The following is a 14,259-nucleotide window of genomic DNA, read 5'->3' as shown; positions in this document are numbered from 1 at the left end:
CCGCAACCAAGACCTCCCAAACTCCGCCCTTTTCGTGGGGCTCCTAATCGTTGCCAAGCAACAGCTACCAGCTGCTGTGGGCGGATACCAAAACGATTGCGCATGCGTACCTTAGCTACGGTCATGAACTACATTTCCCATTATACCTTGGGGCAGTATGAACCTTTTCAGCACCCGTAGTGCACGGCGTGCATTGACAAGGTACTGACAAGTCTGCTTAATGGTTATAAGGCTTTAGGCACAATCTGAATCGCCCTCATGTCACTATCCCACTCGGGTAAGCCAGCAGCGGGGCCTTTATTGTATTTTTGTAGTGAATATTAATGTTGTTATAAATTATTCTTTATTAGGCAATTACGGGCTCATAGTTTTCAGAACAGCAATATTGGTAGTTTGGGTTCACGAAGCGTGTTATACAGTCAGTACTTTCCCCCCTAATCCAGAATTGTTTTTAATAAATGTGTTCTGTTGGGTTTAATATGATCTTGTTTTTGTTTAGATTTCAGCATAAAAGGCAAAATGTGAAACATCTCCTTCTAAATGAGGATATGTATAGATCCTGAATATGCAGAAGGGTTAATTGTCAAGTCAGCAGATCTGATATAGGGAATGTGATTCATATCGGGATTGCCGCGGTGTCGTTTACTTGGCTCGTGGTGTGAATCCCATAAATGTCTCGCCGGACCCTTATGGCCAATTTAATGCATACGGCAGGAGGAGGTAGATGGGGCACTATTATATGAGCCATCTGACCATTAAATGGGGATTTTGTGTAATATCCAACAGGTTTGACTGCATGCAAATTAGTGCAAGCATTCCTTATAGTTGAAAATGAGACTTCTACCTCCTAAATCTCCTCCCCTGGCTGTCTCTACTGAAACCAGGAAGCGTAAGCAGGAAGCATACCAAAGTACACTTCCTGCAGATACTCTGCGGCCACATTCATGACACAGGCTGGGAGCAAGTGTTGCTAAACTTTATGGAGAAGGCCATCATTACACTGTCAATAAGAGACGCTATTTTCAGTTTTCTATGGTAACAACTTTTGCTTAGTTTTGTGTTCTTGGTTTACAGTTACACATCTGTAAAATTCAGCAAAGTAGGCAGAACTTTTTGAAGGGATGCTCCGGCCATCATAGGCACTTTAATGCATGTTATAGCTGCGTGGCGCCTTTAAATGTTTGCGGTTTCCCTCGTTGAAATGCATGGGGGGGATTCTGCAGAAACAATGGGAACCCTTTAATGCTAACCGTAGAGCCATTTGTTCCTAGAGCATTTTCAATATTGTGAGTAAAAGTACCTAACCTTGTGTTTGTTTCCAAACAGCACGTTTTGTCTTGATGTTTCTCCTAATAAATGGATGAAAGGCACAGAGTCCAAGATGTCTTTATCATCGGAGGATGCCTATAAGCTCCGGAAGAAGTAACACAAGGAGATGGAAGACACGTTCTCTTTCTTGAAGCATCTGTACAGGAATGTACTCCAAGCAGTCCCCTTACCTGAAGACGTAGAGAAATATGCCTCTTTGTTGGCCCCTCGGATTCCAGATGTGCCGTTAGAAGGTCCAGGTAAAGTATTTTATTGTGTGGGGCTAGATGTCCGTTGGCTTCAAGTTATTCCTTTCTATAAGGTCATTAGCCTTAGCACTTATATATAAAACATATCATCTGTACAGTAGTCAGATATGATCAGTGAAGTAAACCTGACGCATTTAACCCACCGTATTCCCAAACGGCGTCCGCAGTGTGCTCATTTAACACGGTGTCTTGATGTTCGTGGCTTTTTCCACATTCTGTGCGCAGGAGAAGTGCCGTATTCTTGGCATCAGCACGATGTGACGTTGCTCCAGCTCTCTCTCATCCAGATGTTGGCCTCTAAGGCAGAGAACCCAAGCACAGAACCTGCAGTGAAACGTCAGTATGTCCATCTAGTGGAACTGCTGCAGCACAATGGTGTGGAAACCACAATAGTAAGAGATTCCAATATTGTTATGTGTACTACTCATAGCCAACTTCATCTTACTGATAACATTGAAGAAAAAAGGACTAATGTGGAGCACTAAAATAAGATAGCTTTATACTTGTCCTAAGCATGTTTAAGTTCCCTCACTGCATTAGCCTCTACTACTTCTTCTGGGAGGCTGTTCCCCTTATCCATCACTCCCTCTGTAAAGTTGTTCACATTACATTTAAGCCTCTGACCCTCTTGTTTTAGACCATGACATTTTGTTGTAACTTTGCTCCTGAAATAACCTTCACTCCTGTACTTTGTTAAATCCCTTTAAGTATGTAAATGCTCCTATTACATCTCCCCTACAAGCTACTTCTGGTTAGAAGGTAGACATTTACCATCAAAACCTTCTGTTATATCACTGATAAAAATATCACGGGGCCAATACTGATCCCTGAGATACTCCACTAGTAACAAGTCCTTCCTCTAAACATACACCATTAACTCCAACCTTTGGCCTCCTGTCACTCAACCATCGATGCGTTCAACTATTTTAGCATCCAAATGCAAACAGTGCAATTTATTTACAGGTTGCTTGGAAGTTGTTACTGGTCGGTATTCTTTTATACATAAGGTGAGATAAACAACATGGGAGTCTCATCTCGGCTGAGAACGGACAGCGCTGAATTAGCTTGCCCTATAGGGAAGATGCCTTCTCGGCAGGGGCATCACCATTTTTTGCTCACTTGCACCATTACAGAGGAGACCCGGTAACATATCAGACGGCTCCCACCCATCAGGGCACTCCGGACCCGAAATGCATGGCAAGCCTCCCCTGCACGAGACGAACGTTTCAGCTTTTCGTAAGCCTCGTCAGTGTGGTACGGCTGTTATCTCTCTAGGTGTGGTGAGCCAGGGAGCCACGTCCGGGCAAACCCTGAATAACCTAAGGCGAGCAAAACATCATGGGAGCCATACCACACTGATGCGGCCTATGAGAGGCTGAAACGTAGACTCTAGACGTACTCCTTCGACTTTAGTAACACAAGGCATTGAATAAAACCCGGAATGTGTAAACTATGTGACAAGGTTAGGTATGGTTAAACAAACACAATTCACTTAGTAGGGTCCTTCTGAGTAAGAGCCTGTGTGTTTGCTGGGTCTGTCCCACTTATGCGGGATATTATGATTCATACATTCTTATATTGTAGATCCGATTCTTTGACACTCCTGACAAGGTGCTGACCCACCTGTCCTCTAAGTGCCTCTCCAGTTTGGTGCTACTTCAGCTGAAGTGCCAGGTGAGTTCCCACCACTGATGGTAGTGGAGTATCTCCTCTGTGAATGAAGAATTAACCTGTATGGGCCTGAAAAGGCCTTGAATGTCAACCATTTATGATTATGGAAAGTGGCCAGGTGGAGGCCGTCTATCAGGTCCTGAGCTGACCGGATATTGTCTCTCTCCCACTCCTAGCAGAAGTCTAGCTTGTTTAGTTGCACACGCAAGATGCGTTAAAGAGGGAAGTCTCACATACAGTTACATGCTGAAGTTAAAATAGAATGCTGCAGATCAGTCTGTGCATTTATTTTATGGACTACAACTCTCATCCCCTTCAGCTAGATGATGATGATGATGATATGTGTAATTTCTTCCTATGTTTTTTTTCTTTAGCACAGTTTTGGCATTTTGGACACTTAACCTTACTTTATATTCGGTACTGTTGCCTGCATGTCCAGGGTTTCTATGAATGACAACTTGTCTTAAAATATATAGGTTTCCCTAGGTAAACTGTCATCCGTATATGTTACCTAACTAAAACTATAGCAAAGCTGCAAACGTTTGCCTTGCCCCCCTCCACAGTAAAATAAAAAATGGGTGTGTGTGTGTGTGTGTGTGTGTGTGTATATGTACACTATATGGCCAAAAATATCGGGACACCTGACCATTACACCAGTGACTTTTATGACATTGCATTCTAAATACATAGACATTAATATGAAGTTGCCCCCCCCCTGCAGGTTTAACAGATTCCACTCTTTTGGGAAGGCTTTCCACAAGAGTTTGGAGTGTTTTTCTGTGGGGATTTATGCCCTATCATCCAGTAGAGCATTTATGAGGTCAGGCACCTCTCCTTGTGGAAGTTCAACCTTGTTGTATCTTCCTTGACTGGTTGACTTTGCTCTAAAATATACATTGCTTTAAATGTTTATAATTTATAAATGTATGGGAAAAAATGCAGCACTTAACACTTTGAAGTGATTTTGATAATGAATTTCATTTTCCCTAGAAAGAGGTTAATAGCCAATGGCTCCAGTTTTGCCTGAAAACCCTTGAAGGGTATCCGGTTTGCCGCATGTTACTGCCATGTCTGACATCTCTGATCTATGTGTGTAAAGGAATCCTCAGGGACAAGGACTTTCATCATGCAGGTAAGCATGCTATCACTTTGTCCATACTGTTTCTTTTAAACTGAAGAAAGTGTTCCTCGATTCAGCCTAGTGCCCAAAAGAAAACTGAGTGGGAATATGATAGTGACAAGTATCAGCACTTTTATAGAAAACAGTAAAATTGTTTAGTTTCTTAGAAAAAACTTCTAAAATATGTACATCATATGTAACATTTGCAAAGTCCACTTTTATGGGAAATGTTTGTGGATTTATATTATTTCTGAAGCATTGTGCGTTTTTATTTTAAAACAAAGAATTTCAGTGCAGGAGACGGCTCCTGTTTCTAAAAGATCATCATCTCAGCAATCTGGTAATTGCTATGGATAGATTAGGTGTGAGCACCTTTTGGGGTTCCCTTATGTTAATTTTAATAAGATTGACCGACAAGGAGCGCAACCTTGTGAGGTGCTTGTGGGAGATGGGTGGCTTGAGGCCTGGTTTATTAAATACTTTTTTACGTGCGTGCATGCGTCATATACAGCCAGTGATTTAAATGTCTGAAATCACTTTTGGAGGAGAAGACAAAAATTTTGTTGATTCCAAGGTTATGGTGTCATAACTTCTAAACTTGCATAATTGTGTATATTTGTGATATCATTAGCAGACATCCCACTGAAGCTCTTGGGTCCTCTGCATCCTGTTTTTGGAACCTTCTGCTCTTCCCTGCTGTCAGCGACCCAACGCCAGTCTGCGACGCAAGACTCTGAATCTGTCAACCTCCTTTCCTGTGTCCTTGATTTGCTCGAGATATTGGTTGCTCTGCGGGTAGAGCTTGGATCAACGTTCTCTCTGTGCCACCATGTTCTATCTGTGTCTCTACCACAGGCTTTAGACATTGTGTCCTCCCCTGTCCCATACTTTGTAAAAAAGCAATTTATCTTGGTGCTAAAGAAATGTCTTCTACACAAAGCTGGGGAAGATTTCCTCCCTTCTGCACACCCCGTGTCGCATCAGCCAGATCCGGTGTTAGAACAGCACACAAGTGTCCTGGCAGAGGCGCTGCTGGGCGCTGTAAGTCAGGGTTGGCTGCTTCAAGTGCCTGTACGTGACAGACCCAGCAACTTTGGAGGTGCTAATGATACTCCAGAATCCAGCCCTGACCTTGGCATTCTGGGAGCTGTGAGTCTTTGTGCGCTTAAGGCTCTGGAAGTCAAGCTTCTCACTGGAACCAAAATCAGCGCTGTGACAGGTAATTACAATGGACTTGACAAAAGTCATATGTTCCTTATTAATACAATACCTGCCACATGCAGACAGATGCCGTATTCTGCTAAATTCAATGTGTGATTCACATGATGTAGGTTTTTTCTTCGTTTCAGAAAAGCTATGTCCAAGTCAGTAGTGTAATCTTCTTCAGGACCCATTTAGACCACAACCCTGAACATCCAGGTGTGAGCATTCCAGGGTGACCAGATATTCAACATTTTAGCCTACATGCTATTAGTTCTTTCCCTGCAGTATTGTATCTTGACCACACGACTGCAGTGTTCATAAACGACAAGTTACTGAAAGTAATTTGTCCAACGTGGGTGCACAGGCCTAACTGTAGTTTAATAATTTGAATATTTTTCCATAAGACGTGACTTGCACGTGTGAAATTGATGTGGACTCACATACTGTTTAGCCAGGTCTCAGGGCTTGTTTTTATCTTTGTGGCTGAAAGGTACATCAGTAATGTGTGGCGTCTGGGATGTCCTGATCCCTAGAGAAGTACGCTCACTGTCACAATCCACATGTTTTGTTGTGGTTGAGATTTCCTATCTACATAAATGGTGAAGCTTGTCCTTCAATGTCCAAGCTAAATTTTTATCAATTACAACAGAATAAAGCGATAACATGTTAGTCTGACCTAATATGACTTCACTTGCTCTGCTTACCCAGCCAGCCTCTTCAGATGATTGAATGTGGCGCCTGCCCGCTCGCACCATGCCACCAGATGACTGCTACTAAAGAGTAGTATGTTTATAAATGATAAGGAAAGGCCGCGGATCTGTGCCATATTTACTCATCGGCACTATGTCTAGCACCCTCTCCACTGATTTCCTGTAAAAACTTTCTATTTCTCTGACATATAATCACTTTTTAGATAAACACTCCGTGTTCATTGAAATGTTGAGGGTCATAAATTATGCTAAGGATGCCAACAAAGATTGAGGGTCATTCTCAGAGCTACGGATGCCAGCATGCCACAGATGCGCTTAAAGTGGATGGTAACGATACGAGAGAAGTGGGCAACGGAGAGCTCGCAGCCCTCACAAGGCCATCCAGAAACACTAATGACCAATGGATTTAGGAATATATTTAGGACTCCAGAAAAATAAGCAGTGCCGTAAAAGTCAAGAATGGACAACCTCCTGTTTGTTGTAATTATTTGTTAGAGGGCTTACCCAGATATATTAGCAGAATTTCAGGCGACTAGATATAGTGAGTATTAAAGCACCTGGAGGAACTGGAAATGTTTATTTTGTTCACCTTCTAAATAAACGTATCTATACATATGCATCACACATGAGGACTTGCACTCTTTAATATTATCTGCTTTTCTTTTTAGTATATTTGCAGACTTTCATGGGCCAGTTACTGCCTTATCTAAAGCGCCATCTGCAGTGGAGTGAACAGGTCCACCCATGCGAGTGGGTGTCCGTGACCTTCATGGAGCAGGATGATGACATGTTGGACGTGGCAAAGTGTTTGTTGCAGATGTATATTCAGTGTCACAGGTGAGCACACTCTGCGGTCCACTTCCTATACCCCAGAGAGCCTGTTTGCCAAGCTATGGGTTTCGTATCTGAAACTCAAAAAGAACTGAGTGAACCTCACATGAGGAACTTCCCCAAAAGAATTGTTAGCCAGGTTGACCTTTCAGCCTCAGGTTTTGTGGGTCCTGTATTTTTAAACAAATGTACAAGTGGAGTTGGGTCATCTCTACCCATAGTTAACAGACCACTGGGATTCTGGGATATTCAGGGTGCGGTGTAGTAACCATATCCAATGCTACTTCTGCTTCTTTAGAGAATGGGCTGTGTTTATGAAGAGTAAATCTGTTGAAACTGCATACCGTATTTCCCCATGTATAAGACGCACCTTTTTTAGAAAAATTTGGGGTCTTAAAATTGGGTGCGTCTTATCCAGCCGTGGTAGATGTGTGTATATATATATATTTTTTTTTTTTTTTACTAAAAAGGGGACCTGCTTTGCTCAGCAGCGTCTCTTGATCCGCCGCGGCGACACAGGAACCCAGTGGAGTCACATGAATGCACATCGCATCACATGAGTCTGTGAGCGGCAGCAGAGGATCTGGTGTGTGTGTGCGTGAGTGCGTGCGTGTGTTTTAGCATGGATCCGTGTGTAGCGAGCATAGGGAGGCTGAAAGTGATGTGCATGTACTGGCTGCCTGGGCATGATAGGAGTGCAATTGCTAGCAGCTAACATCAATCACACTCAGCAGGCAGCCAGTGCAATAACTTTATGTAATATATATATATTTTTTAATTTTGGCCCCCGTATTTGGGGAAATACGGTATATTGTATGAATAGCAGTATACATGATTTGTGCAGAATGGTGGAGTGGCTGTTTTGTGTAATTATTATTATTATTTTACTTTGGTCTGAATGTCACACAGACCTTGTCCATTGAGGGATCATTTCTCTGGGTTGTATTCACTAAAGCATGACTTGGTATCATCTCCCTAAATTCACTGTACATTATAAAGGGCCATTCCTGGCAAATTTCTCTTCTGGAAGGACTTTGCTGGCCCTGTATAGTTCAGTGAGGAGACGTTCAAGAAATGTCACCAGTTTATTTGTGCTTTATACAGGGCTGTCCATGCTGTTCTTAGAGCAGAAACTTACTGGGGATGGCTTTTTATTTTTTATATATGAAGTCTGTGAAATGAAACTGCACCTCTCCTGCCAGCTCCCTTGTTAGTGAATAAACTTCTGGGAAGTATAGTTCCAGTTCCCTGCGTTCCACGTTATTGTAATGCTATGCCATTTTTACAGCCACTTTTCCTCCACTGAAGATCAGATGGAAAACCGGAGCAATATTTTTCATCAAATGGGCTGCAACCCTCACTGTGTCTTTTTGCTGTTTCTGAAAAACGTGGCGTTTGATGCCTCTGTTCTTCTGGATTTTCTCATCTCTTCTGAGACCTGCTTCCTGGAATATTTTGTCAGATACCTGAAGCTTCTCAAAGAAGAATGGCCTCAATTCTGCCTCATTTGTAGGCAGTTTGACGAGTTGGGCTCCGGTCTGACGCGTACACCTCTCAGTGATCCTCTGACCCCTTCTCAACTTCAAGCACACACTGTAGGAGCGCTCAGCAGCTGTCCAGCTGAGCACTCGTGTGTCCCGGTGACTGGGGGAAATGCCATTCACTCAGCACCTTCTCACCCATGTGATTACTTATCCTCGTTGGATGCCCTTCAACGCCTCGTAGCGTACGACAGCTCAGACAACTCCGACTCCGAATGTGCAGAGAAGGAGCCATCTGTCATTGTGCAGACTCACGTGGCTGACGGTACAGACCTAGATAAGCAGACAGGCAAACCGCAACCGAAGACAGGCTTCGGTATCACACCAGCAACTGAAAGCACTGCGAGTAACACTCACCCCATGTTGGGCAATCAAAATAAATTAACAAGGTGCTTGGGAGAACTACAGGACGCCATTTCTAAACTGCAGAGCAAGCAACTATTCCCATACAACCCATCTGCATTACTGAGATTGCTATCGCAGGTCAGCGCACTGAACAGAGACACCCACTGAGGAATAATAATCTGCCCAAACCACCATCCCCACTGCATTATGTATTGTTAGACCTGCAAGAAGAAATCGCTTAGTAGTTCAACATCGTCCTGCTGTCTGTGTATATTTACATACCCAATCTCCTAATAAAGGTACCTAACTTATCGAAGAGTGAAAGATCTTATCCCTTGTTGAAAGTCTGTCAACAGTCTGGTTCTGTGGAGTGTTAGGTTTGGGAGTTGGGTAGTACTAATATTTGTTTTGTAATGTCCCGTAGAATTCAAGATGATGTTGTGTAAAGTTTGTGAATCTTTCTTCGGCCTACAAGATATCTCCTGCTACTCCCACATCCAAAGTAAGTTAGGGACAGTAGGTATGTGATGTGCACACAGAGGGCCCAGTTATTTCAGTTGGGCGATCACGTAGAATAAAAACATTCTACAGTGGGACAGGATTCCAAACTCAGGACCTTCCCAAATGCATACACTATTCGTTGTGCCTGTTGAGGAGGATCAAGGGACAGCTGTTGCTACCTAAAACAAACCTGGACTGCACCTTTTGCCCTGCATGAAAGACTGACCTGGGAGGGAATAAAATGCAAGTTGGTTCTATAAGGTTTGAAGAATCAACCCTAATCACATGTAATATATTCTAAATACTAATATAGAGGTGCTGTGGGTATGAATACACATACTCCAAATGCTCTTCCCCTTTGCAACGGTTCATAAAAAAAACAAAACAAAAAAAAAACAGCAGGGCCGGGTACATGCGGTTGGGGGCATAGAAGCCACAGAGGGGGGGGGATTACACTATGGTGGTACAGGATGGTGTAATTTCAGGGTTTGAAAAGCTTTTTTTCTTTATTTAAAAAGAAAAATAAACTTGACAAATGTTCCTTTGACAAATCCATGTGGTGTGGGACCATTTTAGTTCTAGAGGCAATGAGTGTGCACGGCTGAACATTTCTCCAGGCCGCTACTTATCAGTGGGAGGTGAAGGAATGTTCTGAGCAGCACATTCCTTAATGCCCCTTCACAGCAACACAGATTAGCGGCTTCATACATCCACTGGAGTTTACTATGGCTATCGCAATAGGAACAGATGAGTGTAAAGAGAATGTTGTATGCAGAGGGGAGAAAAAAAAAAAAACTTTAAATCTGTAAAGAAAAAAAAAATACTATGTAGCCATAAAGTTACATGGCCAGTCGAATAGAATGACTTCACTTCTATACCAATCATATAGGTTACAGACTTACTTTTTCTACGCAATAGTTTTATAGCTTCTTCAACCCGTTCTTATCAAGTTTGGTGTGCATTGATCTTTTTCCAAATATAGTTGCACCATACAGTTCATTAAAAATGGGAAATATTGTTTATAAGTTGATACTTTACCCCCTTTTTTTTTTTTTTTTTTTTTTTACTAATTCAGTATATTAAAAACAAGCAAAGCTGTTTTTTGGATTTTTTTTTATTGAAAGATTTTTTTTTTTTTTTTTTTTTTAGATGGAGCAACAAATACACCACTGAAGAAATTTGATTCTGTGGTGTATTTTGGGACAAGAAAGCAAGCTGTTAAAATGAAATACACAAAAAAAAAGTACCACAAAGTTTTCTCCACTTTGGTACCATTTGAAATAAGTATGAGCGCTTTATTGTTTTTACTTAGACTAGATATAAATGTAAAAGCAGATTACTGTGGATAGACAAGGCGGTCATGTCAGAGAAGAAACACAGAAGGTTTATTTAACACAGCCGTGTTGTCTTTATGGTTATTTCCACCATTAACCCCTTCGCGACAAAGCCTGTACATGTATGGACTCACAATGCATTGTCCTTAAGGGGTTAAACAACCCTTCTCCCACATACGCTGGAGAAGATTGCATTTGTTTTTATTTACGGAGGGCTAAATATTTTAAAAAATAAACACTAAACACAAAGTATGCTTTTAGCTACAAAACGATTACTAAGTCACTAATATTGATCTACAAAGGTAAGACTAGCTTATTTCAGAGAAGGCCCATAGTTTGAATATTATATCATGAACTGTACTTTTCCCTCCCTGACTTTGATGTTAATGTCTATTAGGGCTGTTGGACCCCTAACTGCTACTAAACTACAACCCCCATCATGTTCAGGTAACAGCTTGCTGAGCATCATAGGAGTTATAGAATGTAGTAGCTTCACTGCATTTGAAAAGTTAAAAGGACCATTTCTAGCCTGCGTGTCTATATATACACATTGTTAGTCATTACAGTAACACAACTGGAACTTGCTGTACTGTTGTGATGTTTGCATGTGGAAGAGACTATGGCGGGTCAAGGCATCTTATTAGTTTACCTGGTACTCTATTAATGCCGGTACTTTGTACAGTTATATAAAAATTAGCTGAGTGCGGCAGGGATTAACAAATGTTGATGGCACTGTTTTTTCCCTGTTAAAAGGCTGGCACCATATGAATGCTTTAGGCTCTACAAATACTGTGTGTACCTTAGTTTAGTTTATAAGCAATGCATATGTTTTCTAGGAGTCTGGAGATCAAAAAGTCTTGTGCGCTTTACTGAAACTAGGTACTGCCTTCATACATCTGTGCCAATAGCAGGAAGACCATGTTGTCGTAGAGCCCAAGTATCGAAGAAGGCTGTGGAGTCAGAAAGCTGACCCCTCCGGTACATTACAGCTGTCCTGTATGATGTTAGTAAATACACAGGGCTACCGCTAATAGCAGACTACGTCCTGTGTTCCCGATACGGTATAAATACAGAAAAGGCAGCAGATTGTAGAGTCGTTTTGGTGCACTGCATAGGAAACCATCTTGTTGCTAGAAGACTGCTGGATTAGTGGATTTGTGGCAGCAGATAGCATTGAGATTTAGTGCAATTAATAGATGCCTGTTCCACCGCTGCAGAGGTTAAGGAGATCCACAGTGAGTAAGTTGGCCTACGGCTACGTTACTGCAGTCTTTAAATCCTGCTTCCACCAGCACCTTGATCTCCTTCCCAACGGGAGTAACCAGCAGTGCAGGGGGAAATGGGAATACCGGGCCACTTCCTCATCTCACTTAACCTTTTGCACTGACATAGGAGCCGGATGAGCTTGTGTAGGTCACGTTGCTCCATTGACAGAACAAGAGGTTACAGTATGTTTCTTTTTAGTTTGAAAATATTAAGAAATTTGGGAGGAGCTGGTTTATACCACAGCCAATCCCTGAGGAAAGGACCATGCACCTTCTGGTCAGCTGTGCTGCTCCTGCCAAAGGTCCTCTGTCCCCGCCCCCTGCTAAATGTTCGGCTGGAAGGCCAATGTACAATTAAGGTCTTTATAAACTCTTGCTGGGGGGATGTATTTCGGGGAAGTAGCTTTAGGCAGGTCCATGGACTAACGATCATGCTGGCCGTTTAGAATATGCTGCTTGCCGTCTCCATTGGTAATTGGTGGGTCGTTGGTTCCTTCGCTGTCGTCTTCTTCTTTATCGCTGCGGTCATCACCAGACATCTGTACAAAGTGAAGGACAGTAGTCACAATTTACAAAGCTACTCCTGTCACCTAGCAAGCATATTACTCATAACATATCAGTTAAAGTGGCGTACATTTTTTAATACTTGGAAAGCTGCTTCTAGAAACCCCCCACCAGGTCATACACCAAATCGCCTTTGTTTTATTATTTCAATAACCAGCTACATACTCCTGTTTTTAGGTGAAAGGACATGGTTGCAGAAATACTAGGGATTCCTGTGCCAAAAAATGCTACCACCATTCTAGATGCATGTTGTACCCCTTAGGCACTAATTGAGTTTTAAGGTAAACTATTTATATTATAGAATCATCAATCCTGTAGCCCACTGGGCCCAAACTCATGTGACAAGAGGGACCTCAATAACCCTGCGCCTACTTGTGCTTCACTCAACTAATGCATTTCTGATGCCTTTTCCAGCTGGAATCTAGCATCCCTGGTATAGAGCACAGTTGGACAATGTGGTTTTTTTTGGTTACTTTTGTAGCACACAGACTGGTACTGGCTACATTTGTGCACCATCAAGGTTTTCAAAGTCCTCTTCTTATAAAATACGACTATAGCCATGGCTCACAACCTCTAGGACCCGCAGGGTTAACGGCGCATTCCATGACTTTTCCCTGCTTTAGTTTCCGGGAGGCATCGCCCAGCCTGTGTGGGCTCTGAGGCTTAGAGCAGAATTCAGCTCTGAAACCCTTACTTGGCAGAGGCACAAAGAGAAGCATAATAAGAACCTCGGATGCCGGCACGTGGTGGGGGTTCTTCCTTCAGAAGTTACGTTTTAAACCAAGTGTTCTAGTGGGGTAAGTATAGCTATTCTCAGCTTGCACATACTTATAAAAACCAAACCTGCATGGATACTAAAGAGGAGCAAGCCTCAAACTTAAAATTATCCTTTAACCGTCTGAGAGTAGGGGGGTCAGGACACATTTTCCCCTGGGTGGCAAGGCCAATATTTATATTTAGGTGGTAACAGCTTATACTTTTATATCTTAGGAAACCTATGATTATTCAAGACAAGTTAAGCTATTCATAGATATGCTCTATGACCAAAAGTATATGGACGCCCCTCCTAATTACTGAGTTTAGGTGTTTCAGCTACCCCTTTGTTAACTGGTTTATAAATGCAAACACATAGGCAGCCGTCTCCATAGACAAACATCTGCAGTAGACTGGGTCACAGGATGCCACAAGTTAGTTTACGAAACTTCTGACCTGCTAGATCTGCCCCAATCGTGCTATCATTGTAAAGTGAAGAATCTAGGGGTAACAAGAACACAGCTATGACCTGTGCTGAAGCGCACAGGACGTAAATCTCTCCTGTCCTCTGTAGAATCACTCACTACCGAGTTCCAAACTCCCTCTAGAAGCAACATCGGCACAAGGACTGTGTCGGGAGACTCATGAAATGGGCTGCCGTAGCCAAGCAGGTGCACAAAAGCCGAAAATCACTATGCGCAATGCCAAGCGCTAGCTGGGGTGGTGTAAAGCACAGCGTCACTGGACTCTGAAGCAACGGAAACGTATTCTCTGGAGTGATGAAACATGTTTCACTTTCTGGAAGACTGATGGACAAATCTGGGTTCGGCAGATGCCAGGAGAT

General features: G+C 42.5%; 2 protein-coding genes across 2 annotated transcripts in view; one reads left to right on the top strand and one right to left on the bottom strand.

The window, feature by feature from the left end:
* The first annotated feature begins 163 nt into the window (after positions 1–163).
* LINS1 (lines homolog 1) lies at positions 164–9,307 on the top strand. Its single transcript, XM_053462367.1, has 8 exons — positions 164–277; positions 1,327–1,568; positions 1,803–1,969; positions 3,162–3,251; positions 4,239–4,380; positions 5,003–5,587; positions 6,950–7,118; positions 8,401–9,307. The coding sequence occupies exons 2-8, from the start codon at positions 1,436–1,438 to the stop codon at positions 9,164–9,166; spliced, it is 2,052 nt and encodes a 683-aa protein (XP_053318342.1). The 5' UTR covers positions 164–277; positions 1,327–1,435; the 3' UTR covers positions 9,167–9,307.
* A 2,979-nt stretch (positions 9,308–12,286) lies between these two features.
* The window catches only part of CERS3 (ceramide synthase 3), a 34,294-nt gene continuing 32,321 nt past the window's right edge, over positions 12,287–14,259 (bottom strand). Inside the window, exon 11 of the mRNA XM_053462376.1 lies at positions 12,287–12,637. Coding sequence (XP_053318351.1) covers positions 12,521–12,637 — 117 coding nt within the window. The 3' untranslated portion in view covers positions 12,287–12,520. The remainder of the gene's footprint in view (positions 12,638–14,259) is intronic.

The sequence above is a fragment of the Spea bombifrons genome, chromosome 4 (genome assembly GCF_027358695.1).
Source record: "Spea bombifrons isolate aSpeBom1 chromosome 4, aSpeBom1.2.pri, whole genome shotgun sequence".
Classification (NCBI taxonomy): domain Eukaryota; kingdom Metazoa; phylum Chordata; class Amphibia; order Anura; family Pelobatidae; genus Spea; species Spea bombifrons.
Note: the sequence above shows the minus strand (reverse complement) of the source record. Positions and strands in the feature narration are given on the sequence as shown.